The sequence below is a fragment of the Mugil cephalus genome, chromosome 13 (assembly GCF_022458985.1).
Source record: "Mugil cephalus isolate CIBA_MC_2020 chromosome 13, CIBA_Mcephalus_1.1, whole genome shotgun sequence".
Taxonomy (NCBI): domain Eukaryota; kingdom Metazoa; phylum Chordata; class Actinopteri; order Mugiliformes; family Mugilidae; genus Mugil; species Mugil cephalus.
Window position 1 is genome coordinate 9,292,768 of NC_061782.1, and position 25,913 is coordinate 9,318,680.

Below are 25,913 nucleotides of genomic sequence, written 5' to 3' on the forward strand. Positions count from 1 at the left end.
CTCGTCAGTTTGATTCCTACAGCCACTGGGTTTATCCTCGGCTGATAGCGATACTTTCAGAGGAGTATACACTCTTTAGATGAAGGGCTGATTCAAGGGGTTTTGAGCCAATCAAAGAGCCTTTTAAGAACAAGGTTGTTTTGCCAGAGATTTCATCTTGAACTCCTGGCAGAGCCGCTTTTATGTTGTTAGAGCAACTTTTACAGCGGAGTTTACCGCAAATGCTCCATGCGTGCTATTCCCGCCTACTCAAATGTTGCGCGTAGAACAAGCAGCGGTGTTACAGGGAACACCTGTAAAGCTTTGCTCTGATCCCTTCTCCCTCCTCCCTCCAGCCGGCCTCTACACTCCTGTGACTCCAGACACGCTCTCGCCCCGGTTTTTCCATGTTGGCAGGGGCGTCCTGCCTCTTTTTTTTTCTTTTTTTTTTTTTTTTTTCTTTCTGGAGAACACACTCACAAACTGTGGCTTCTGTGGTACGAGGCCTCTGGGGTTTCACTTGCATCTTGGCCCACCTCTCCATCAACCCTTTTGCGCACCAAAATTGACTCCATATTTCATCCCGGCCAATCCAACAAGAATGTAAATAAAGAACAAACGTTGCCTGTTCTGCACATATCAGAGGGCCTCCACGGGAACAGAGCTGTCTTAAAACTGATCCCGCTGCAGCCCTGACCCCGGCCGTTTCTCCCCACTCCGTTTTCTAAAGCAACAGTACAAGGCAGAGCGCCATAGTCTGTATGCTGCCCTTATCTCACATTGGCAGACACTGGGTCTCCCTATAGTCTGGATTTCTGTCTGAGCCTAAGCTCCTGTGGCCAGGCTGCCTCTCTCATCTGCATGGCCATCTCCTCCTTCAGCCTGCCTCAAACTAATTGACTTTAATTCGTCTTTTTGCCCTCTTACAGTGAAGAGCGCCTTTTGAATTTTCTCTCTTTTTTTTTTTTTTGCAGCTGCACCAAGTGTCAATTAAAAAGGCATCATCCAATAAAATCAGCGAACAACTGTTGTTAATTAATATCAGAGGTTTATTGTGTGTGGTGCAGGTCCTGGCGTGGCTCTTAGCACTCGATAACCGTTCCGACGTGCAGTTTGGAGGCTGAGACTAATGAAGCTTGTCGGCTAAAATGAATCCAGCCCGTGAAATGGCCTCATCAGGTACATTATATTAACACAATCGGAGCATTAGCGCCTTCATTTGGACACGGTCTCGCTGTCATTTTTTAAATACCTTCGAAATCACAGGACTCGAATGAATAATGAAAATATCAAGAGTAGATAATTAAATCTGCATAAAACATCACCAAAAAAAATATATAAAAAAAAAATTGTAATGAGCCCTTGAGTATTGATTGCCTCGCGTAATTGTCATACATATTTACCCCCTTGTTATTTTTCTGTGTCGAGAGTTTCTTGGCGGTGTTTTAAACACAAAAAAGCGGCGCGGCGCATTCCAACGCGTTTCTTCTTAAATGAACACAGAAGAAAAGGTGTCGACATGCTCACAGCTGAAGCAACACTTGATGAAGCAAGTCATAATATTGTAAGAAGCAAAACACACAGATAGAATAATACATGGAATATATTTAGAATCACCGAAGGCAGTGAGCATACTGTAATGTGGGAGAAGTGACAAAGAACAAAGAAGTGAGCGTAATAGAGAATTCAATCTGCTGTCTGCAGCGAGTAAGTTAGAAGGTCAGCCGAAATGCAGAAGACGTCACTGAAAATGTGTGGTTACTTTTACTCCTTTATGAATCCTGCATGGTGAAGTTGCTCCTCTTCCGTTCAGTAATTGAAGCTTGAACTGAGTGGATTTTAACCCATGCATTTTCAATCTTTGTACACTTTGAGAAGGCGTGTGTAGGGTCTGGATGCATTTGACTGTACGGTTGCTGGGAAAAATCAATCTGCATGCTTTTAATATTACATGTAATCAAGTAACAAATAATTTTTTTTCTCATGTTAATTCTCTCCATCTGGATGATTGCATCATATATTTGTCGCGCCGCAGCTTCTCTAGGATTTCTTCACCGAGCTTCTTTTCCCCCGTTTACCTTTAACATACAGTGTTGAGTCGTGTCTAAATTGTTTGCTCGAGGGCATTCCATTTCAGTTTTTGAAAAATTTTAATTTCACCTTGTAATTGCGGCCATAGCTGTAATTCTTTCCTCCATTCAGCTTTTGAATCTGGAGTCCCAATTTTTCTGTCTGAAATCTATCAAAAATAATCTGTTTAAATAGTCCAAATTTGAACTGTTTTGCTACAGTGTCATGTATCTACCCATCACAAATGGTCTACTACTAAATAAAATGAACCTCATGCTACAGATATCATGTTATTGGAAAGAACAATAGTAGAAGCAATAATTCATAAGAATAGAAGCAATAATTATATGTTTCATTGTACCACAGTTGTTATGATGAATGTGAAGGGCATAATGAGTCCAATCGAGAAGCACAATATCGTAGTTAGAAACAAGGTCAACCGTCTCTCTAACCTCAGACTTCTATTCATGCTGTCATACAAACTGATCTCTCAGCTCCTTGAATTGATTCACTACCTACAGCAGATTGATACCAGAGGAATAAAAGAGGAAACTTATCACCTAGGAACCTAGGAGAACTTACAGTAACGAGTTAACTCCCCAGAGTTTAACGTATTGCAGTCTTGACATTTTGAAACGTACATGCCCGGAGGATAGCGTCAAAATGGCCATCACTAGGGACATATGGTCTTGCTCTCACGTTTTTCTGAATACATCACACTTTGCTTCATGTGTTTCCACAGGTTTTAGCCTTAATAGTGTCCATAATGTTCCTTCCCTTCCTCCGTGTGGTCACCTCCTTATTTATTCTTCTCCGTCGCCATCTTTTGTCATATTTTACAAAACAGTCTCACAAAAAATACATCCTTTCCTTTCCCAAATAGTCTGTCTCCTTGACGGGTACAATCTGAGGCTGTGCAGTGTTGTAAAACTAGACCGTCTCTTTTTGATACTCATCTTCCCAATCCATATTATTTTTCCAATTGTTCTTTGTCCCCTCCATTTCTAGCATGCTGTTTGCATATCCATGTCTTTACTTTGGAGAGCCAAAGTGTGGCCCTTGTACTGTGAATTACACACATGATGCTTGTACATTAGACTACACCCCCCACAAAAGTGTGTTTTCATTGGTGAGTAATCACAGGTCACTATGAATCGTTGTGCTTTTGCTAGATTAGAATGAACACTTCATATCTACATATAGAGCAGTTTCTCTTCAGCAGTTTCTCTTCTGCAGCAGCCCTGAACGACGCCGTTTTAAGGTGAGGTGAAATGGTGAGCGCTGTAGGGTCACCTACATACTTAGAAATGGACGAGCTGGGGGAAGGGTGTATGGTTGGTTGCAATCTACAACATCACCACTAGTAGCCACTAAATCCTACACACTGGTCCTTTAAAGAAGAACACCTAAAATACCTCAACCACAACTCAGACATTAATTTTATGTGAATCCTTCCATGTATGAGGGCAGACTATAGTCGCTACATACAACAAACTAATTAAATGAAAACCACACAGGCCTGGATTGGCCAGCAATTTAATTTAGGGAAAATGATGCAGATTTGAGGTTTTAGATTTTCAGTATCAATCCTGAATAAGTTAAGTCATTCACTGCCACTCCATTCACCTCATTTGACATGCCGAGGTCTTTTTTTTTTCTCCACAACCTTTTCTTGGTTTCCCTCCTTCTCCATAGTGTATAATACCACTGTGATCATGTGCCGGTAGAAGCAGTCTGACTGTATTGTGTACTCAAGCACTTGAGCCTCCCACAAAAGATTCCCTTTCCACAGACATTCCTCCATGTCTCTCTCATTTCACAGCTGCTAAGTGTTCAACAGCCTAATATCTCGATATAAAACCAGCTGTCTTGGCTGAGTATCCAATCAATCTTTCATCCTTTGGATCTTCTTATTGGCACTTTACAAAGGCTCACATGTACCGTCCAAAAACGAGTTTTATTATTCTGTTACAAACACTGGTCTTAAAGCTCATGAACCGTGTTAATTTTGGTTTAACATGAATGGCAGACAGACCAAAGCCTTCCCAGGTGTAAAGTACAGATATTATACATTTAAATACTCAGTTTACTTACAGTAAATTTTTCTTTCGGACATTCATTCTGATATAAACATGCTGCTTATGGACAGTGAAGGCATAACATACTGTGAGTGTAAACACACGTTAGATGGGGTGGGTTTAGATTATCATTCTGTTCTATTGGCATGGTAGGTCGAGGTCCTATCGATCTTGCACTGCATGTGTCTGACTGTATGTTCTCCGTTTGGGAGAGATGACAAACTGCAAAGGAAGATTTTTCTGCATTTGTTGCACTTATTGATCACTAAACGATTCTCATTATCGCTCCGAAACAGAATTTCCTCACCTTCACATGGTCACACTGTTCACCTTCATGGCTTTAGTGTTACTACTTTACATGATTAAGCATGGACAAGCTGGCCCATATTGAGTTTCACCATCGACGTGTGCAGTCACCCCCTACAGTCTCCTCCAAGGTATGAAACAATGGCCACCGCATTAACATGTTTCAATTAATCATACTCAAAGGAAATTTGTATTTCTCAAGGATTTCTTCAGATGCTGTAAATTTATGACCGACTTTATATTCAAATCACACTGCGTGTGAAATGTGAGCCCTCGTGGTCATTGAAATGATACATTTTCCAAAGCAAAGAAACCAATAGTGATAATACATCTTCTCCGCTCTGTCAAATTCACATTAAAGCTCCTTGAATTAGCTGCACCTCAGTACATGACCAGGACTCAAATGAGCGAGCAACCTAAGCAAATGGCCAGTGTGTATAGTTTCACCTTAGAAAACTCTAATAAGTAAATACTGTAGTTTTATTGCTCTCATTAAAAATTCATAACACTTACCGAAGTGAACTGAGGCCATGTGTTTCTCTATTCCTGAGCACGGGGGTCAGGTTTTGTGGTGACAGACGGTGGCTTTGTGTGGTTAGGGAGTTGGCGGGTGACCCCAGAAGGAGCACCTGTCCAAGAGTGGACCTGCTGCTCGCTGCGTTGTGCCTTTGGGTGGGTTTGGCATTAACCCCACTGTCATATCCCTCCCTCCTCGCCACCCTTTCACCCCAGCCCTAAGACAAACATAACCTGCCAGATCCACTCTGTCGTCGCAGGATTAATTAAAATGCTGCACAGCAAAGGCATTAGATCCCTTTGGGGCTGTGGTATATGCACGGGTGACATACACACACCGAGTCCCGTGTGACATATACCAGGTTGCTAGGTTTACACGCACTCGGACATTAAAAACCAAATAACTCTTATGAGGGATGGTCAGATCTCACCTCAACCATCCATTTGCACATGAGCTGTCTCATAATATATCAAGAATATTTATAACGTCCGACATTACTTATGCTTGTCTAAGTGAATTTGCCCCAAACTATGACCATCTGGCTCTGGTGATTTGCATAGTTTTTCTTGCAGGGACAACTATGTTGTCAGAAGTTCCAAATTACCTCCTCTCATTGTTGTCTTTAATTCACGCCTCTCTCACAAGGCACACCATTCATTTGAAGGGATTCAAATAAATTGAGCAGAAAAGGGGGTTACTTATTTATTCCGGACCCCAGTGATACCCCGGCGGAGAGACAATGGAGGTGAAGGATACTAAATGAATACTGTTGTCCTTTGCGCTTTCTTTGGCTATCAGCATAATTTGATTAGTGACCTGGCAACTATGAATGTATGGGACCTCTTCATTCAAGTCCATTGAGGCTCCTGGGGCAAGTGTCTGCGGCGCAGAGCTCTGCCCCCTTCCTCTGCGACCCTGCCCTCGTGTCATGTACGCACACAACCGGCCGACGGGGTGATTAATGACCGAGCTCGTGGTGCCATTGAAAAGTTCTGGTGACTTTACACAAAAGCCATCACCCTTGTCACATTAGCACCAGGCTGGAAACATTTGGTCATATGCTGCTGGCCCGCAGCACGGGCAATCTGCGGTGGACAGATGTGTGTTCAAACATAGTCATAAAATAGGCAGATCCTGGATTTCACAATATTCTGCTGTTTTTTTGTCTTTTGCAGCAAAGCTCTAAGCTTTGTTTTGGCCTGGTTTCTACGCGACATGCAGCAGAAACCCTTTACGATAATAATCTCCCGATTTTGTTATTGCACATTTTCCATCAATGTATGTCTTCTTTGTCACTTGTATCTCCAGCTAATAATAATTCAGCATAATTAAAAAATGAAGAACGACCCTGCCAGCATTCCCAGCAGTGTTTTTCCGAAAGTGGAAACTTTCCTCTTCTGCTTAAGTTTCGGTTTAAATGAAATGTCTGCATATTTAAAGGGGATGAATAATTAGTAGCCTGGAAGCTTCTGGTTATATTAAATTTTCATTTCGCTTCCTGAAGAGCTTTAATTTGTGAGGTGCTCAAAATCGTTGCTTTGTTAGTTAGCAAGAGGAGAAAAATCACAAGCACAAAAAGTGGGTAACGTTAAGTGAGTGTGATAATTTGTCAAGAATGAAAAGGCTGCCAAACTGAGATCATGCACCGTGTAAGTAAATGTTTTCTCTTTCCCAAACTTCCACTGTGTTGTCGGATCTGTCTGGCTTCTACAGGAACAGTGAGGTGTGACTTAATAAGACCCATTGCTATCTCTCTTGTCTACAGGATCCTGTTTTCACCATAGCTATCACCTTTAATAAGAATAGTTGTTAATGACATCTGTGGCTGGGGTGTAACCTTTAGCACTTCACAAGCTGATGGCTATATATCTCATTCTCACAGCAATGAGAGCAGGTGGGATGTCTTTCAAAATTTCCCAAGATATTTACTTTTTTCAACGGCGCGTTGACAAATCGTCTCGCTGAATCTGCAATTAGGAGCCTCGGAAAGTTTACGAATATGTACTCGAGCCTGACACGTAGAGATGTCAGATACTTGCTGGCGACACCTGGAAGAAGAACTTAAAAATGTGCTTTTTATAAAGAGTAAACTCTGGTTGTGTAATAGTCTTGTACAGTTACAAAGTTTTCAGGCTATTATATATTATATTTCCACACTTTTATACAATTTTTCTCACAAAGAGAAGCAGGTTTAATGAATATATAGGTAATGTAGTTTACTTCACTAAAGAAGCCAGTTTACTAGGAATCCCTATATACGCGGAGTCAATAAGCAACCACACCTTGCCTTGTAGCCCATTAAGTTTAGTTGTATCGTGATCGAAGATGCTGCTTCTTGATTTGATTTATGCATCAGATATCTTGTACTATTATCACTATTCATTAATAATTTTAGTTTAATTAACCAAAACATTCTCAGATTGCTTGTCATGTTTTTATTGCACAAAAGAGAGAGAAAATATTAATTGATTTTTGAAGTTGAAATTGTGCTGTTGTTGACTATGTCCTGCAGCACTAGATTAAAGTTTTATTACACAGATAAAGCATAACATTATGACCACCTGTGTAGGTACTGATACTGTGTAGGTCTCCCTTGTGTCTCCAAAACAGTTGTGACCTTGATCAGTTTGGGATCAAGCGAATTTGGAGGTTAGGTCAAGACCTATTCCTCAACCATTTTCGTGTGTGGGTGTGCCTGTGTCAGGCTGCGAAGATGGGGTGGGGGAGTCTGGTCTGGTCTGGTCTGGTCTGGTGTGGTGTGGTTTGGTATAATTGGGTGCTACATGTCTATGCAGCATCAGCATGAATGCCGGGTCCAAATGTTTCCCAGCAGAACGCTGCATTTGTCACGAGATGGTCGATGTTATTACTTATCCAGTCACTGGTTTTAATGTTGTGGCTGATCAGTATATATTTTGTGGTGTGATTGTGTCACCCTGTTGGCTGCAACAAAAGGGTTACGGTTATGCAGAAAAGTGTAAAGTTGGATGCGGTTCCATCGCCAGATGTTTAGTGAGATGTTCGTCTAAGCTGTTATTGTCATAGTATCAAACACATCACCCTGTTAACTTGAACAGATTTTAAATAGCAGCAAGCTTAGGATTACAGTGGCTTACATCCCTTGACCTCCTCCTACTCCTCCTCCTCCTCCTCGTCCCACAAGCCCAGTGGATCACTCGATTTAAATAGATTCAGCAGACTTTTATTCAAAAACAAAGGCATTCCACCTCATCCTCCGTCTCCCGCCCTTCCCGCATTTTTTTTTTTTTTTTCCTCTTCTCCTTCTCGTGAATTCTTAAATTCCTTTGAATGAAAAATGATTCTCTCTTCCCTGGTATTTTACAACAGACGGCCCCAGTTTGCCCCCTCCTCAATGGGGAGGAAATGAGTTGTGGGAGCAGATTCGTCTCACACAGAGATCTCGGTAATCGTGCGGCTGCGTGTGTGTCACCCGCACGCCGCAGTGACAGCAGCTTTTAATTAATCCCACATCCCACCACCCTGCCTTGCCCATCGGTGGCTTCTCCCCCAAACTTTTTTTTCCCCCTCCGTGTGTGTGTGTGTGTGTGTGTGTGTTTGGGTGGTGCGGTGGGAGGCATTTCCCTAACTACAGTCTGCAAAGCCGCGTTGCGCGCATAACTTGTATAGTCACAGGACGCCACCGCTGTCACTTTTCCACACTTCTGAAAGTGGGAGATAGCCCGCTAACTGCGCTCATGTGCTTAAACCCTCCAGTGTCGGCTCCGCCGGGTTCTGTCTCCGAGAGTTTGAAAACTGTGACCGAAACTGTACGAGACCGCATGAAATGTTAATGCCTCTTTTCCGGCGGGTCGGCCCCGCTCTGGGTCAGGGCAGTTACCCCGTTTGCTGCACTGCGGTGATCTTGCGCTTGAGGACAGTGAAATAATGAGGCCTTGAAGTGTCTGCGTTCTGTTTCTGGCGCCCTGATGGATCGCGACAGGTTGTATTTACAATCCCGAAAGGTGCTGACGCGGCCGAATTCCGCACCTCTTGGAGAAACACCAAAACTCCGCTACCCTTGAGCAAGTGTCTGAGTGTTGGCCGTGGCCGAGGTGTGGAGGAGCTGCTGTCTCGGTGGGTGAGGGGCAGGAAGGGCTTCTCTGGAGGAGCAGGCCGAGCGCTCGCCTGAAGGTCAGACCGTCAGAAAGGGGATGTCAGTCCCGCCGAGGTAGAGCTCTACCTCGCGTGAAACATCTTAGGGCAGGACTCTTCAACATTTAAAACTGACTAGAGAGATTAAATAGGGACCCCCTACCTACTATATTCTATATTAAACTCAGCCTATTGCTTTTTATAAATATACATTTATTATTATTATCATTTTGCATTCAATATTAAGCTATTCAGATAATACACAGGTCCAAATATCTTTTTTATTTCAATTATGTGTAACAATAGGGTGGCCCTGCCTGAAAATTGTGGGAAAATTAAAAAAAATACATAAAAAATGTCTAATCAACTAAAAATGTCACGACCCCCCTTTGCAGTAGCGCTGCAGACCCCCTAGGGGACATGAAGACCTATTTCTCCAGCCAAATGAAACCCCCGGCATGTAATTGGCGAAATAATTTTGGCCTTCTTGCTGCTTCTTGGTCAGCGTTGGATGATTCATTACAGATGAGCTGCTTGTGCTGGGTGGCTTCACTTCCCGTGTTCCTTCCTTCCTTCCTTCCTTTGTTTTTTTTCTTTCCCTGAAAGCAGGAGTCAATAAGACAGAGGCGGATGAACACTGCAGGTACTGAACTTGCTGTTCAGTATGACTTGGCTGTAGAAGGCATTAGGCTAGCAAACTGTGCTAAACTCGCGCGCGATTAGTCTGTCAACATCTGAAAATAATGAGCTGCAGACGGAGCCCCATCGGCATGCAAATACTGTACTGACATTCAAAGCTGGCTTAACATAAATGAGAGAAGAGAGCGGATCGAAGAGGAGGAGAGCTCTTGCCTCCCTCTTGCAGAGCCGCAGAACCTGCTGGGGGTAATGGACAAGTTGGACCCCTCAAAACCTTTAGGAATTCAATAATTATTCCCCTGCATCAGACTTTGTGGATAAATGAGACCGAGGGTCGATTAAGTTCTAAGGGGGATGTGGTGTTGGATCTCATAAAGGGCACGAGGAGATGTATGGCCTCTTACGAGATCATTTAAACCACTTAATGGAGGACAGGAATTAATGGCTGCCATGGAGCAGAGTCAATTATATGGATATTTTCATAACATATTGTGTATAATTCATAGTGTAATGGCATCAACACCAGTCAGCCCCTCTGCTTTTGTTTTGGTTATGGCCTGTTTCAAATGAGCATATTGACTCCGTATTACGGCGTGCAACAATAGGCCGCCGTCTTCGCGCGGCGGCGGCGGCGGCGCAGGATCGCCGCCATTGTCGACTATTGTGGGGCGGCGCGGCCTTGATGGCGGTGCCTCTTGTTAATTTGTATTAATGTCAGATAATTTAGAGTTGCGATGGATATATGCGCACGCCTTGTGCTCTCAGGCAAAAAATTGGATTCATTAAGAAGACGGAGGAGCTGGTTAAGATTTTTGGCCCTGTGGTTTCAGGTCACTGAGTAATGTGAAGTGATGGAGAGGGTCCTGGCCCGGAGGCTGGGGGCCGGGGGGGGCTGGCGGCGGGGTGGGGCGGGGGCGGGGGTGAGGGTGCTCAAATATAGAGGAGAGAGAACAACACCCCCACACCGGAGCACATCACTCACCCTGACACGTCTCATCGTACACACCGTTTTTTTTTTTTTTTTTTGCCATTCTACTCTTACACTACAACAACAACAACAACAACAGACTGGGCTTGTATGATCTGCTAAGTCACATGACATTCTCGGGTCAGCTGTGAGGACGGAAGCGGACGGCTCCGGGTTATTTTGCTTGCCTGCATGTCAAAGAGTCCTTTTGTGTCAGACGCGTGAACAATGCGCGCCGGTTTCACATGAGAGCACGAGTAACCATAACAACTGTAACATTCATAATTATGCAAATGAGAAAAGCACGTTCGCACATACCGACATCAGCACGGGGTGGCGCGAATCTCTGACTGTCGAATGCAATCATCATGAATGAGACGTTGCAGAGGTTTTGTAGTATTCAGGCCTCCGTTATATGTATCTAGGAATGTACTCCCCTGTATAAATTAATAGTCAAATTAGTTTGAAAACTGATTTGTTTCTCTATATAAATCACGCTTTTCTCTATAAATATCAGCACATCTTAACCACACACAGGATAAATGTGAAGTGCTTCAAGCCGGAGCAGTCACCTCTTTCAACTCGTACAGAAGGGCAACCACACTCTGTGCACATTTTGCACATTGGCACGAGTGCAGACTTTGTGGGAGGCCATGATGTCTTGGTTTAGCTTCTGACCTCACCCCCGCTCTCCATTAAGAGGCCGTTCAAATTATGGTCTGTTTGTAGTGCAACCTGTGCGTGAGGGAGAGGAAACCACAGTCGCTCCTTTTTTTTTTTTTTTTTTAATCTGTGTTTACGCGCGGTTGTTTTTTTTGGCATACTGGTCAAATTAGTCCATGTGTTCATGAAACACGTTGTTCCTGTAATCTGGGTTGAACGCTTCTCTTTTAGAACCGAATGTTCTTCTTTTGCTGCACGTTACGACGGAGTAATTAACTCGGATGATTCCGAAAAAAAAAAACACTGACGGCTTTCTTTTGATTTCTGCTACTCTCATTTATAATTTATTGAGGTGCTCGAGCCTGGCATGACAGATGAAGTTAATAAACCACACCAGTTGAAAATCATGAATAAAAAAAACAACAAAAAAAACGCAGTTTGCTCCTGGATCGACTCTTGGTGTAGTGATTATGTTGTGCGCTTTTGTGTTTTTGCCATTCGCTGAACGTTTGACCTTTTCCGCTATGCGTTTTTCTCCATTTTTCTAGTGTCGCTGCTAAGAATGCCCAGTAATGAATTCCAGCGGGTCTGAGCGTCCTTATCGCGGACAGTCAGATTTCTTGATGATTAACTCGGTTTCGCCGCCATTGATATGCATCAATTTTTCAACTCTCGAGGTCCTTGAACTGCGCCTAACCTGACCTCGCCGACCTCTAATCAGTCACAGGGTCACGTGGTCTGTACTTTTTTTTTTGATCCCGCTAATGGCGCTGATAGAGAAATGCCATGCTCAGCTACCGGCCGCGGGGAGGTCATCCGGGGACGCTTTGATGCGAGCATCTATAGGAATGCAAATGTGACCGGCTGCCCGGCCAGTACATTACAATAGGAATAACAGCAGCCTGGGGCAGACAGTGCAGCTGCCCCCATTAGTTTTAATCGCGGGGTTACATAAAAGACAAACATAATTAGACTCTGAATGTGTCACACAGGAGACAAATGTACAGGGCAGCTTGTGTTGTTTAGAGACACGTTTGACCTCGGTAAGAACATGAGAGTAATTAAGGAACTGTTAAAAGGACAGATGGGTCATGGGTCATGAGTGATAAGTGAGGTCACACAGAGTTGTCAGCAGCCCGGTTCATCAATTTAGTCTCATACTTTTGTCAACTGAAATGCACAAAGCTGCTGAGTTTAATGTATTATTTTTTTTGGTGAAAGTCCCAACAATAGCACGCTCTTTTCCCCCATTAGGCTAAACTGTAATTTATCACACAGGTGAGTGAATGTGCGAGGGCGGCTTTCTAACTCTCAGAGCTTTGAAGTGATCACAATGCGACGGTCGCCACAGACCCACGTGAGTGATTTACTTAAGCCGTCAATAAAATACAAAAAGGTTTCTGCCTGAAGGAACTGCACTGATCTGGTTGATGCGCTGTGTCTTTCCGTTTTATTGCAACATCTAGACGTTCGGAGCTTCTGCTAAAGCATACGCGGTAATATTTCATTTTTCACCAGTTGTTGAGTTGCTTCATTCATCAGTGGGAAGCTGATTCTGTGAAGCAAGCTGAGATCGGAGATGTGCTTATGTATTATCAGCAAGGCCAAGAATAGTAATGAGCCAATTTCTTCCGGCCAGCTTTTAGTTGGTTTACTGTAATTTACCCAAAACAGATTCCTCTTTTTTTTGTTTCTTTCAGGTTGTAGTAGGTTATGAGTTTCTGACTGAAGTAAGCCAGAGACTGAACAGTCAGGAAAAAAAAAAAAAACTATTGAAAGCATTCATATGGAAACTATTTCTATTCAGTATTCTAAAAGTAGACCATCTGTTTACTTTAATTCCCAGTTAATGTGATATATATTTAGTGTTGAAGGCAGTTACTGTATACTTAAGGTTTGGATCACTCTTGCAGCTTTTTCGCGGCGCCCCTTACTGTAATTAAAGCTTTCACAGTGTTAAGAGCTTGTGGGTGTGTGAGTGTGGACATGAGATATTTTTTTACTTATGTGTTTTTGTGTGGGAGAATGGTCAGTGCCAGAAACTAGATGGTGTAATCTGAAATGAATTAAGTTTATGTTAGCTTTCCAAGATATATTTTTTTATTTCATTTGTTTATCGGGGCTGACATGTCTTCTTTTGCATGCATACCTTTTCCCGGGCCTTTGTTGGGGTGAGCTGCAACCATGTCATTAAGTGTGCTGAGTGGAGCCCACAGCAGTGTGTGTGTGTATATACTCTTTCCTCTGTAGAGGCGGGCATCCCCTGCAGGGTCTGCCTTTCTCACCCTCCACACTGGCTCGTTATTAGTTTTCTGTTGCCCTGGTGCCTGGGAGGTTCATCAAACCATAGAGTCCAACATGTCCACAGCCCAGTTTCTCCTCTACTGTGATATTTCTCTCTCTGGCCAATTGGATAAGTCACACATGACTTCACCACACGAAAGAACAACAGCAGCCTCAAGCAGATGTTGCTTTGTACACTGCCCATGGAAGCGGAAAACTGGGTTTCAAGAACAGTATCTGAATTACAGTGAAGGATTTCACTGTTTTCGAACGGGAGATATGGTCTTAAGGCTGTAAACTAAGGCCTCAGAGTTCAGATCTTCACGAAGGATTAAAAATCCACTCAATATCTTGAGAACTGATACTTTTATACCAGTGTTTCCGCGTTTGGAACAAAGGGAGGACATCTTTCCTAAGCAGCAAAGACAGACATTCGGATCTGTACACAGAATATAAGCTCACGCTAAAAGGTTTCTATCCTAAAACGTTGCCTATAATATTCATGAATCGTCCCTGTTGTTTTTGCTAATGTAGGCACACCTAGCTGTGAGAACTACTCACAACGTTAGTCCACTTTGAAATAGAATAATATGTACTGTAATACTGGATCACGGAAATTCTGTGGCGCTGGAACTGAACACCGAGTTCCTAGTACTGTGATGTTCATTTAAATTCCGTTTTGTTTATATAGCGTATACAAAATTTCACAAGACGCTTTACAAAAAATTGGCCTTCGTCTCCCAAATGGGCCAAGGAAAGCTCCCTTTTAAGAGGAAGAAACCTTGAGCAGAACAGCTCATATGAAGGAACCCATCCGCTTGAGGCCGGCCCGGTAGAGACGCAATGCGCCCGGTTGATTATGCTTTTCATGTCAGATGTTTCAAATTGTGTGCCTTCTCAATAATTAGATTTTTTAATGAATAAAGGTGGTGCCCCGTACTTTTTCTTTTTACTGTACGGCACCGCAGCACGTGAGATAGTAGTAATTAAACACTAATAAAATGCCATTTTGAGAAGCGGGGTTCGCCATAGTCAAGATGAGAAAGAGCAAAGTTATTTTTCTCCACTTTTATTCTGTAATATGACCAATATTTTTCATATTCAAGTGTGTATGAAAAAAAGTCACTGGTTTCTTAAAAAGCTAAATACAATAAGCATTGGATCAAGGCACATACAAGACTGGCCAAAGGGCATACAATGCACTTTGGTTTTCAATTGTAAAGAACAGTTAACTTCAAATTGTGGCAACATAAAAGTGTGTTCATTTGGAAAATAATACAAAATAATACTCATAACAAGGAGTCGCTGACACTGTGGTAATCCTAATGAAAGCCAACACGTTTTGTCTTTTTGGCCTGGTGACTGGAATGACGTATGGTACATGGTACTAAAGAATGCCGCCATTGTCATTTGGCCATTGTTGGCTTGTACAAATAGTTAGTGGGGGGTCCTCTGTGTTAGCCTGTCCTGTCTACTTGTTTTGAGGAGCAGAGAGCCCCTTAAGGTCGGTGTGCTTTTTCTGCCCTGTGCTGTGGCCTACAATCCTATCAGAAACATTGTAACCCTGCTCGGGTTGCTCTGCTGTGTTTCGTCTCCTTGCGAACAGAACAAAATAACACACTGAACAAAGCAGAGATAAAAACAAGCATGGCACCTCATCTTTAGTTATTTGTATTCCACAACAGGTCAATACTAGAGAAAGATTCTTGGTCCGCAGTATGTGGAGACAGCCGCTGACTCCTCTTTCTTGTAGAGGGCAACATGCCTGCTTTGTGAATTAGCTGATCAGCTGTGCCTTACTTTACGTCATGTCATTTTTTTGCCTTTTTGTTTTTCTGACAGCCACAAAGTTAAAAGAATGACCTGTGCTTATACTACAAGGTTTTCTAAAGTCTGATTGTTCAACACAGCAATGAAAACCCACTTTCACAGTTGACAAGTCATCATATCTTAGTAGAACACAGAGTTTCTTTTGTTGGTCAATAACCTTAAGCAAAGGAAATACAGTACAAATTACTACAAATCCCTAAAATATAGAATTCCGGTTAGTTACAATACCCACTGGTGGTTCAGTGATGGCCTGCAACTGGAACGTTCTCCATCTTCATAAAATGTCCTTAAATATAAATTATATGGCAAATGTACACAACATTGCTTCTTTAGTCTTATAGATCCAGTGTTTTGTAAAAGTCTTGCCACTCTGTTGAAATCTCACACGCATCATGAATGTCCATGCGCAATATCATGAATGGGAATGGTCTGAATCTGGTATTCCACTGTCTCTGAAGCTCCTGTTGTTAATACTGTTCTCGTTATGTGGAGTTTTGTATAAACTCAGCCCATTAGGTGGGAAAATTGTGTGTATCACAAACTCCTCCTTGGATACAGGCAGGTGATTAATAGGAATCATTTGAAAAGAAGTTTCTCGTATTTCCAGGATGGAGTTGTCCTTTTTAGTGCCAGCCTCAGCATAGTCATCCTTTCTCCGACGGCCCTTGTTATAGGTGCAGTTCCTGGAAAAAAGGGAACCATTCCTGTGGACATACCAACACACCAGCGCCAACATGATTATTGCCAAAAGAGCCACTGCCCCTCCAATGATAGCAGCCAAAGGCAGACTGGAATTTTTGTAAGGCTCTTTCTCCTGCTCTCTATTTAAAGTTGTAGTTGGGTTGTATGGTTTGTGAGAATCAGTCTTTGCCTCGATGCAAACAGGGGTCTCATCTGACAGGTAAATGTTGCTGGTCTCCATGGGAACCATGCATATTCTATAGGAAGACTCTGGCTCCAGCGCAGTGAGCAGATACTCCGTCCTCTCCCCCTGCACAATGGTCTCAGTGATGGAGCCAAAGGCAGGGCTGTGTCCCAGCTTTAGCCAGCTGAGCCGTAGAGCAGTCATGGGTTGTGACACCGTCCATGTTATGTGTATTGTATCTGCGCTACTGGACTTCACAATGATGGTGATAAACTTTCCTGCTGCAGAGGTGGTAGTGCTGTGGTAATTCTTGCTGATGTCTGGCCCTTTTACTACCGGCCTTTTAGTCACAAACAAGGGCCACTGGGGCTGTGTTGGGCGTAAAGTGTTGGAGACTGTGCTCGTCTCGTATGTTGGGATGAGTTCAGTATCTGTGCAGTCAAACATGTCTGTAGTCAGATCTTTAATCGCCATGCCTTTGACCTTGTCAGGACCCTGGCACATGAAGCCACGAACATTCACCTTAGATGGCAACGACCTCAACCAGTCACGCACCCATTTCATCCTGCAAGTGCACTGCCAGGGGTTGTTACGTAGCAGGAGCTGTGTGAGATTGTCCAGATCTTCAAATACACCTTGTGGGAGGCTACTCAAGTTGTTGCCAGACAGGTCCAGGCGATACAGCTGCCGCAGGGAGGCAAAAGCTCCAGGTGGGACACGATTAATGTGATTATCTTGGAGCTGCAGCTTCTCCAAACTGGTACCTGGCAAGTTAGCTGGTGGCGATGTCAGAGAGTTTCTCACTAGCGAGAGCTCGGTCAGGTTGAACAAGTTGATGAAAGCCATCTCCCCGATCCCACGGTTGTTGAGCAGGTTACCATCCAGGATTAGTCGCTTCAGGTTAATGAGCTCTTGCAGCGATTGCTCCGAGATAGAAGAGATGCGGTTGTCATCAAAGCGCAGCTCCTCAATGCTCGTGGGTAGGCCTGAAGGAATGGTACTTAGGTGGTTTCTGGAGAGAAAAAGCAATCTCAGGCGATCACTGTCCTTGAAGGCCCCTTCCTCTATGCTGACTGCTGATACGGAATTATCATCCAGATGCAGTTCCTCAATGTAGGGAATTTGGGCTAAAGAGGCGTGGGTAATCATCCGAATATTGTTCTCTTGAAGGTGGAGCTCTTTTAGCCCAAGAGGAAGATTTGTAGGGAACTCATCCAGATTGTTGCAGTATAGGTAGATCTTCTCCACATTCACAAGCTGGCGAAGCTCTGCTGGAATGCCCGAACTCTTGATGCGATTGTTCTGCAGAAAGAGCACTGTAGCATCCCGGGGCAAACCGGTGGGGATGGAAGTTAAGCCACGGTCATTACAGTAGATGAAGGTCCCATCACAGCGGCAGGCCGAGGGACATGAGGCAGAGGTCACCAAGGGGTTAGCAAGACCCAGCAGCAGCCCAATTCTGATGAGGAAGTGGATAAGGGACTTGCACTGACGCATCATCTTGAAGGTGTGTTGCCTGGCAGGCTAATCCCTCAAGAGCCCCTGGGGAGAAGACACAAGTGTACATTTAATACACAAGTCCTTTAAAAGGAAGGGAAATTCTTAAAAATCTGCCCTGCAACACTTTCTTAATTTAATTCCTGCAAAATTAAACAGTTTGAATTCATCATACGAAAGTGATGTGAAAGGATCATTTGGATTACCATGCAGAGAGGTACACATTTAGTTTTTCATCACACCCTACCAAAGAGCTAGATTCACATCTTTATATCTAATGGAATATAGATATGTTTAGAATAAAAGTTTAAAAGCCAATAGAGTTGCTTTTAAGCGTTTTGGTGGACAAAATCACGCTTTAATCAGCCTTAAATCCTGTTCGATCTCTCAGATGCTGCGGTTTAATTGGGCTTTTTCAAGATGTGGAGGAAATATCTCTAGTAAAAATAAAAGAGCTATGATAAAAAGCTTCTAGTGCTCTGGGATCCAAGAGAAACTTGTTTTTCAAGTCAGTTTTTTTTTTCTGGGGTTACAAGATGAATTTATGAAGTTCACTTATCATCCTACAGCAGCCATGGTATATTTAGAAGATATTACATTGTGAAAAAAATAAGACAACGATTATAGTCTTGGAAATTAAGAAAAAGCCAAAGCAGAAGGTGCCTGTTTCTTCTTTTTAACCCCCCCCCCCCCCCCCCCCCCCCCACCGGCCGAGCATAGTTCCCTTTTAATTAGGCTAATACTGAATTATTGCTTTAATTATGCATTCGTGCCATGATCTCTCTTCCTGTATGTCTCATTAGAAAATGGTAGGCTGCTCAGTGAAGTGGAAAGAAGTAAAGCCATCCGTTTTTGTCATACCTGATTTATACGATGTGGTAAATCCTTTCCAGGCACCAAAAAATCCAATCAAGATTTCCTCTTGTATTCGCTCTTATCCTGTCTGAAAGGAAAAGTTTGTCCAAGGGGTTTCTTGTGATATCCTGACCCGGTCAGTGTTTGCCGAGCTGATCCTTGTTTGGACGATGACCTCCTCTGTGTTGTCAGAGGCTCATGCTTTCAATGCCTTTACCATGGCAGATAAGCCTGTACAAAAAGCATCCCCCACTCAATGACAAAGCATGCGCTCTCAGGTAATATTAAAAACCCTAATGGCTGTTGCAATTGTCAAGCTCAACAGCCATAGCCATAAATTAGATTTTCGGGGTGGTGTATAGTGATCCGTGTGTTGGACGGGGCGAGCTTTAGAAAAGGCTCCTTTCTGCAATCAGACCCGGCAGGCATGATGAGTTGACACAAAGCTGGTCTGAGCCATGCCAATCCCCTCTGCCACAGGCTCAATCCAGGCCTGTTCACTTGTGTACTCCTCGTCTTCAGGTAACCCAGAATCCTCTGCTCCCTTGTTGAGCCCGTATACGCATTAATCCAAGGCTCTGGTCCTTTTCCTGGAGCAGATAACCAGTGTTCTCCTCTCCTCTAAGGAGCAAAACAGGGCAAGTTGCTGATCCTTTTGTGCCCGGCTTCTCTCACACATCTGCAGCTCGAGTCATTCTGTGCTCCCCTCGCCTGAAATGGCTCTCTGAAAAATAAAAAAATAAAAATATATTTAGTGCTCATGTTATGTTTTGATCGTCAGGTAACAAGACAGAAACGTGTACAACATTTTAAAGTCACCACAAAGTTTAAGAATATAATTCTCTGTTTTGTCTTGAACAGTTTTAGTGGCTAAAACGAACCAGATGTTGCTGCAGATATGCTTTGTTGTTTTTTTTTTTTTGTTCTGATCTCAGACCAGCCTCACATAGCGAGTCTGTATTTAGCGATGGCCTTTCCTCCACGCTACGATTTAACCACATGACCTTTTGCAGCTAGTTACTTTAACAGACCGCATTTCTTTTCTATGGTGCTACAAGAAAAGAATGTCTGTGCATACAAAGACAACAGCGACCTAGACCCCCAAGTCAACAATGGCTGAGGGTGGAGCTGCCGGGTCGTTCTCGGTCCAGTTCAGTGCATATCAGAGCTTTTGGTGTTTTTTTTAAGAGACCAGCATTTTAAAAAAAATAAATAAATCAGAGCTCGGTCATAAAGTCAGGCCTTGGTGAATTGCTCTTGACAAAGGAAGCCCTTTTGAATTTCACACGAAGAAGAGGATGTCTGTTGTATGCATCCCAGCCACTCCCAGCTCCTCTCTGCAACCCTTTTACCTCCATCCCATCCTCAGAAAACATTTTACGAATGTTGTTTCTGTTTGTAAAAATAGAATTTCCCTTCCCACGGTGAATGTTACGTTTCCCTTTAACAACAATAGCTTCGTGTCCTCACACGTAACCGCCCGTGTGACCTGCTAGCCGCCGCTGTGCGCTGTAAAACATGCAAAGGTAAATGAGGAACAAGAGGCCTAGCCATTTAACAGTTGTAACCCATGACAAGGAGAAGATTAGGGAATTGAGAGGCTTGTAACTCGATTACAACTCCTGAGATGCTGTCTCATAATAATGCCCCCCCCTCCCTCCCTCCTTCTGTTCCATCTAAACACGGGCCTTCGGTCCAGTATTACATTAGTACTAGATTAGAGACTTGGGGGGAAAAAGCACCAGATGTGACCTCTACTAACTTGTGGAATAAAGAAGTCTGACAAGAGGAAGGGAAAAAAAAAAAGATTAAATTTTAGTAATGGAGTTTTAGAAAATGGCGGGATGATAGAGAGATATGTGTGGTCTGTCTGTTGGAATGAACGTTTAATGCAGCACTTAGTCAAGCTATTTCAATTTTAAATAGCTCCTTTCACCTAAAAGTTCTCCATCCTCTGAATATTGTAAAGTATGAATGAGTCTTCATCAGAATTTTTTAAATCCTTGCATAAAATAATGAAAAATAGATCTCTGCGTTTTCTTTTAGTTCTTTTTGTCTTATCAAGAGAGCCTTGAAGCACCGAGCTGCTCTTGGAAAAATAGAGTGTTATGGTTGTGAGGCAGGATGATTCTCTGCATTAATAGCTCCTATATATAAATATATGATATGTGATTCCAGTCAGTTTGCCTTTCTTCAGACACCTGAGATGATCTGTGTCCAGCAGCAGAAGCAACGGAACGTGGTAATTCCTTTAAGCTCGGACCGTGGCGTGATTTGTCGTCGCTCAGTGTTGCGTTATGCTGAGCGTGATTCATCAGAAGTCTGCCTCGAACATTGTACATCATGCCTCCTTTACAAGGAGCGTAGTCAGGCCTTAGATGCTCGACCGTTTTCCCCCTGCGTTTCTTTTTTCCACGCTCATCGGATTTCAGGAGAGTGGCCCCTCTCCATTGTTCGCTACAAGGCGAGCATGTGGACCGTGTAGCCTCACAGCTGGGAGGGAGTCCGGCTTTTAAAAACTTATTCAGGCAATTTAAGAATTCCTCCTGTGAGCACCCTTTTTCTATTGCTTCAAATAATACACACCCACTAAAAATGTCACGCCACGATCACGTGCCAACAAAGGATTTGAACATTTTAACTGATGGACGTCTCTGTCCATCGCTGTAATAGGCGCCGGACAGGACAGGGGATTTTTTTTTTCCTTTTTTTTTCCTGGCAGCCATGTCGTATTCTGCTTCATTTAATCTGAACGGGCGCAGTTAAATTGAGCATCCTGGTAAAATTGGGTGCGTGTGTGTACAGCTAGTTACCTTTTCAGTGGAGAGCGTAGGAGGCTCTCACAAAGCTGGACACTGATAGCCATTGTGAGCTGAACACGCATAAATGAACATTAGTCTGCAATAACAGAGCCCAAGACTTTGTGCCCCCTAGTCATACACTGCACAAGAAAGGCTTTGGAGAAGGGTGAAAAAAAAAAAGCTCAAATAGAAACAATTTCATGCCTGTCAAAAGTATTGCAGATTATAATGACTTTTAGTTTTTGTAAAATACAGAATAATATTACATGGGCTGCATTTGAGGTTGTGTGTGTGTGGAGGGTTGGGGGGGAGCTGAAGAAGTAGTAATGGCTCACTGTTAAATTATTCATGAGCTCTGAAATTAATTTTGAGCCACAGTAGAGCTCTCCATTGGGAAATCAGTGTTGTTTGTATCTGCTGTTGATTATTCGTTCTAATTCGTAATATAATTTTGAAATATGATTGATTGCACACAATATAGCCATTGTAGGCTTTGTTCGCGCTTTAATCTCCCAAAATGCGTCTGTGACAGTGACTGGCAGACGATGAGACTGGAAACATTATTTGTTTGTGCTTGTAAACAAATGTAGCTGGAGCTAATTTTCTTAATTTAAAAGTGTTTAAAGATCGGGTTTTGGGCCATTTCCGTGCTCCGTAGAACTCGCTTCTGCCCTTTGATTAGCGTTTTAGTGCGCTGTATGTCAAGACATCTGGCAGCGGCCTACTGTGCTGCGGAGACACAATGGAACATTCATGGTCACATCTGAATTCACAGGGACACAGAAGACGTTTCAGAGCCCCAGAGAAAATGGGCAAAAATCTCTGATAGTTTCACAGATTTGTTATGTGGCCTCCTGGTGCTGCCTTTAGATGGTCTGAACAGATGATACTTTTTTTTTTTTTTTTTTTTTGCTGGGCCATTAGGAGCATATAGAGAGGCCTGGGATAGACGTGGGGTCTCTCTTTTGTAACAGCCTGAAAGGAGAGATCTGTAGCAGCTGCAATTGTTTTTCCCCACATGGGGGTGGTAGGCACTGCGAGATAAAATGTGAGTGTGTGTCTGTATGTGACAAGCAAACACCAAAACACTGAATACTCATGTTAAGCTACAGGAGCCCGTCTCAGTGCAGGCCAGACTACTACCCAAAATAAGGGGATTTGTTAACCTCCCCACTGGCTCATCTACAGACCCGGAGTCTAGTTCTTTTCTTTTGGCATTTCGAGCCGCGTTCATATTTCCGCTTTCACCAACCAGTATGAAACGATTTGCTTCTCCAGGCTCAGGATAGAGGGTAAAAGATACTGCTTAGCGGTTAAATAAATTATGAAAAGAACTGGATCGGGCCTCCTCTGCTCTGGAGTGCTGCGTTGAACCTTGGTAGTTATGAAAAGTCTTACCACTTTTTTTTTTTTTTTTTTTTGTTCTAACCCGGTAGTAAATATTTTATGCTTTAAATTTTCTGGCCGTAGAAGATTCCATCTGTAGTGACCTGGTTAGTTGTTAATCTGCAATGTGAAATCCCTCTGAAAGCAAGCGACTAGGGAGTTATGCCTCAGGCACGTTATCAGCCAAGACAATTGGGTCTGTCCTCATGTCTGCCATGTTTAACAGGCCATTCATTTATATTGCCTTTCAAACGCAGTGGAAAAACAATGAAAGCCGTTACATCTCCCCACTGTTTGTGTCAGTTTTGCGTTTTGACATTGCCAAATCAGACTGTAGCCTATATATGCAGATACATAGATGCATGGATCACGGTTTAAAGCCTGGGTGACCTTATTGTCTCAAGAAGATGAAAGGCTATGTTAAATTGGATTAACAACTGTCTGTGCCCTGGTATTGCCAAGGAGGCGTCAGCTGGATCGCTTTGGGATAATGGGATAAATATCAGGTCGTATGGACAGAATCATTACTGTCACAGACTGACGTTTGAGTGAAGAATCTGCAGTCAATCGACCATCCGAGTTCCGTGGATTGCCTTACTGTAAACCGCGTTTATTTCCTAGTGCTTATTAATACCATGGGCATAGCAGAACTGCCACTGCACACAGATATTTGCTTAGAGGCGCTGTTAATGTAACATTTCAGTATGCTACGCGCGTTTAATGAGTCGCTGCTTATGTGCGAACTGGTGCGTGTGAAACTTGGATAGATTTCATTTATTCTGTGCGTATTTTTTTTGTCTTCCCCCAGGGGTCCTTAATGACTGCGCCCCTAATGCAAAAAAAAAAAAAAAAATGAAATAAATAAATAACGATGCTATGCTTGTGCGTGTAAACGACTTTACAGATGCAGCGTAAATTTCAATGGAGCAGTAAAGGAGTCTGTCCAGACAGACAGACACACAGACAGACACACAGACAGACAGTGACGCCCGGGACGCATTTAGCGGAGTTTCTCCAGCTGCCCCTTCATGTCGAACTCCGCGGGATGTGCGCTGCGATTTCAGCAGCACAGCACGCCGGGGTGTCTTCTCCGGCTGCGACACCGTGGCTTACCCCAGACAGCCAAACTAATCCCCCTCAAGTTTGCGTATTCGCCTCCCGATTCATTTTTTTTTTCTTTTCACCCCCATCGGCTTAAAAGCTGAAATAAGGAGCGAAAAGAGCCTCCTCGGGCGCTCTCCGCGTGTTTTTTTTTTTATGAACGTTCAGCACCGAGGCTGGACGTGATCTCGAAGAAATTGTGTTGGAAACGTCGCTCTGGCGTTTGCCTCGTCCCTGTTAAGACGCACTGAATTAAGAGGGACGCAGCGCAGGATGAAAAAGCAGCAAGTTGCAGCCACGAGAAAGCCTTGGAACGAAGAGATAGATGAATCACTCGCCTGATTTATTTTTTTAAATAATAAGTATAATTTGTTTAATCCGTCAAGCTGAACGGGATGCTGTGTCCTCACATTGGAGCTGGTTATTTGGAAGAAAAGTGCACTCACGATGTTTTTTTTTAGCGGTTTGAGATTTGGAGAAACCCAATGTGTTTTCGAGTTTTTATAAAAAAATAAATAAATAAAATAAAAAATAAGAGGGAGAGAGAGAGAGAGCGACTAATTAGATACAAGCAACTCCTTGAGGTATCCGCATTACTTTCAATTCTTCCTGTCAGAATGAAGATCCAAAAAAGACGGAAAGGACGCATTCCCAACAGGACTGTACCAGCAACAAAACGCACTTACCTCTTTAATTAAACCCCCCCAAAAAAGGGAAAGTAACAGGTATCCTCTTAATTTGGGGTTCACAACGAACGGGGAAAAAAAAAAGAATAATAATCCAATCCAGGCTATGCAGATATAAAATTCAGATCCCAAAAAAAGGAGCCCCCTTTTCACTCACAAGGCTAGAGCTATATGGAGTTTATCTATAGCAGCACTGCAAACTGCAATGTTTACTGGTGCCCCCCCCTCAACACATACACAGTCTGTAGGCTGTGTGAGGACATAGGTGCACGGTAGATCTCAATACAAATGTGGAGTTGTGTTTGCCTCTAGCTTTGCTTCAATAGAGCACTGATGTCATCTGGAGGAGGGGTCTCTCTCTCTCCCTCTCTCTCTCTCTTTCTCTGTGTTTTGGAGATGCAGGGTGCAGTGTTGGTGGGATACACTAGGGGGAGTGGAGGAAAGGGGAAAGGCACTCATATCCTTGTCAGATGTGTGCACTTAAGATGAGCCAGTAGTCACCGGCTGCAAAGCGATGCTAGCTGGCAGAAAAAGGCGGAGAGGTTAAAGATTGTGGAGATGTACAGTACGTGTGCGCGTGTTGCTGAGAGGGAGATTTGCACTGAGCCTTTATTAAGGTTTTTACGGTAAATTGTTTTGGCGTATGTGTTTAAAACGCTCATTTCTGCTCATATGGTTTTAGGACTTAGGAGCTTCAATGCCCTAATTTGTCATTCATCTCTGTTGAAGGTGTTTTATCTACGGTGTACATTTATACCACACCATTTTCTTCAAGAGTAGAAAATGCTAGTAAAACTTTTAACTGTCTTCTTCTTTGTGTGAAGCACATACCAGACATGCTTTTAAGCGGTGACAGGTGATGAATATTTAATAATGTTGTTGCAGTGAACCGGAATAATTTATAACAAGAGTTTAGAGCCGTGCTAATTCCTGATATGTGGATCTGTCTTCGTGCGGCTGCAAACCTGCACCCAGGGCTCCTGCGTCTGATGTGTGCTGATTCAGGACGGACGCGGCGAGCACCTGAAACGCTGCTCTCGCTCTTCCATGACCCCGTTTGGTTTCGTGTTTGAATAAAGCCAAATGATTGGTTTCTTCCCTCCTAGCCTCTGTGAGTCAGCCCGTTAGTCAAAGGCTTGTGCAGCAAAGCTGACCCAGCCGACACTCTCCCTTGCCCTGCGTCATCTCCAGTGTTTGCCCCTCTGGCTACCTGACAAGGCCGGCGCATTGAGCTGCAACAGAGCAGCTCTGTCCATTGGTCGCCGAATATCAGCTTC

At 43.4% G+C, this 25,913-nt stretch overlaps 2 protein-coding genes across 4 annotated transcripts in view; one reads left to right on the plus strand and one right to left on the minus strand.

Moving 5' to 3' along the window:
* Window positions 1-25,913, plus strand: part of macrod2 (mono-ADP ribosylhydrolase 2) — a 396,798-nt gene that overhangs the window by 54,456 nt on the left and 316,429 nt on the right. The gene's annotated exons all lie outside the window — the stretch shown is intronic.
* Window positions 14,669-24,934, minus strand: flrt3 (fibronectin leucine rich transmembrane 3). Its single transcript, XM_047602586.1, has 3 exons — window positions 24,637-24,934; window positions 18,669-19,386; window positions 14,669-17,852 (listed from the first exon to the last, which is right to left on the minus strand). Exon 3 carries the CDS (start codon window positions 17,808-17,810, stop codon window positions 15,858-15,860), a length of 1,953 nt encoding a protein of 650 aa, XP_047458542.1. The 5' UTR covers window positions 17,811-17,852; window positions 18,669-19,386; window positions 24,637-24,934; the 3' UTR covers window positions 14,669-15,857.

Coding starts and splice junctions, on each gene's coding strand:
- flrt3 (XM_047602586.1), bottom strand. CDS start 17,810: ATGATGCGTCAGTGCAAGTCCCTTATCCACTTCCTCATCAGAATTGGG.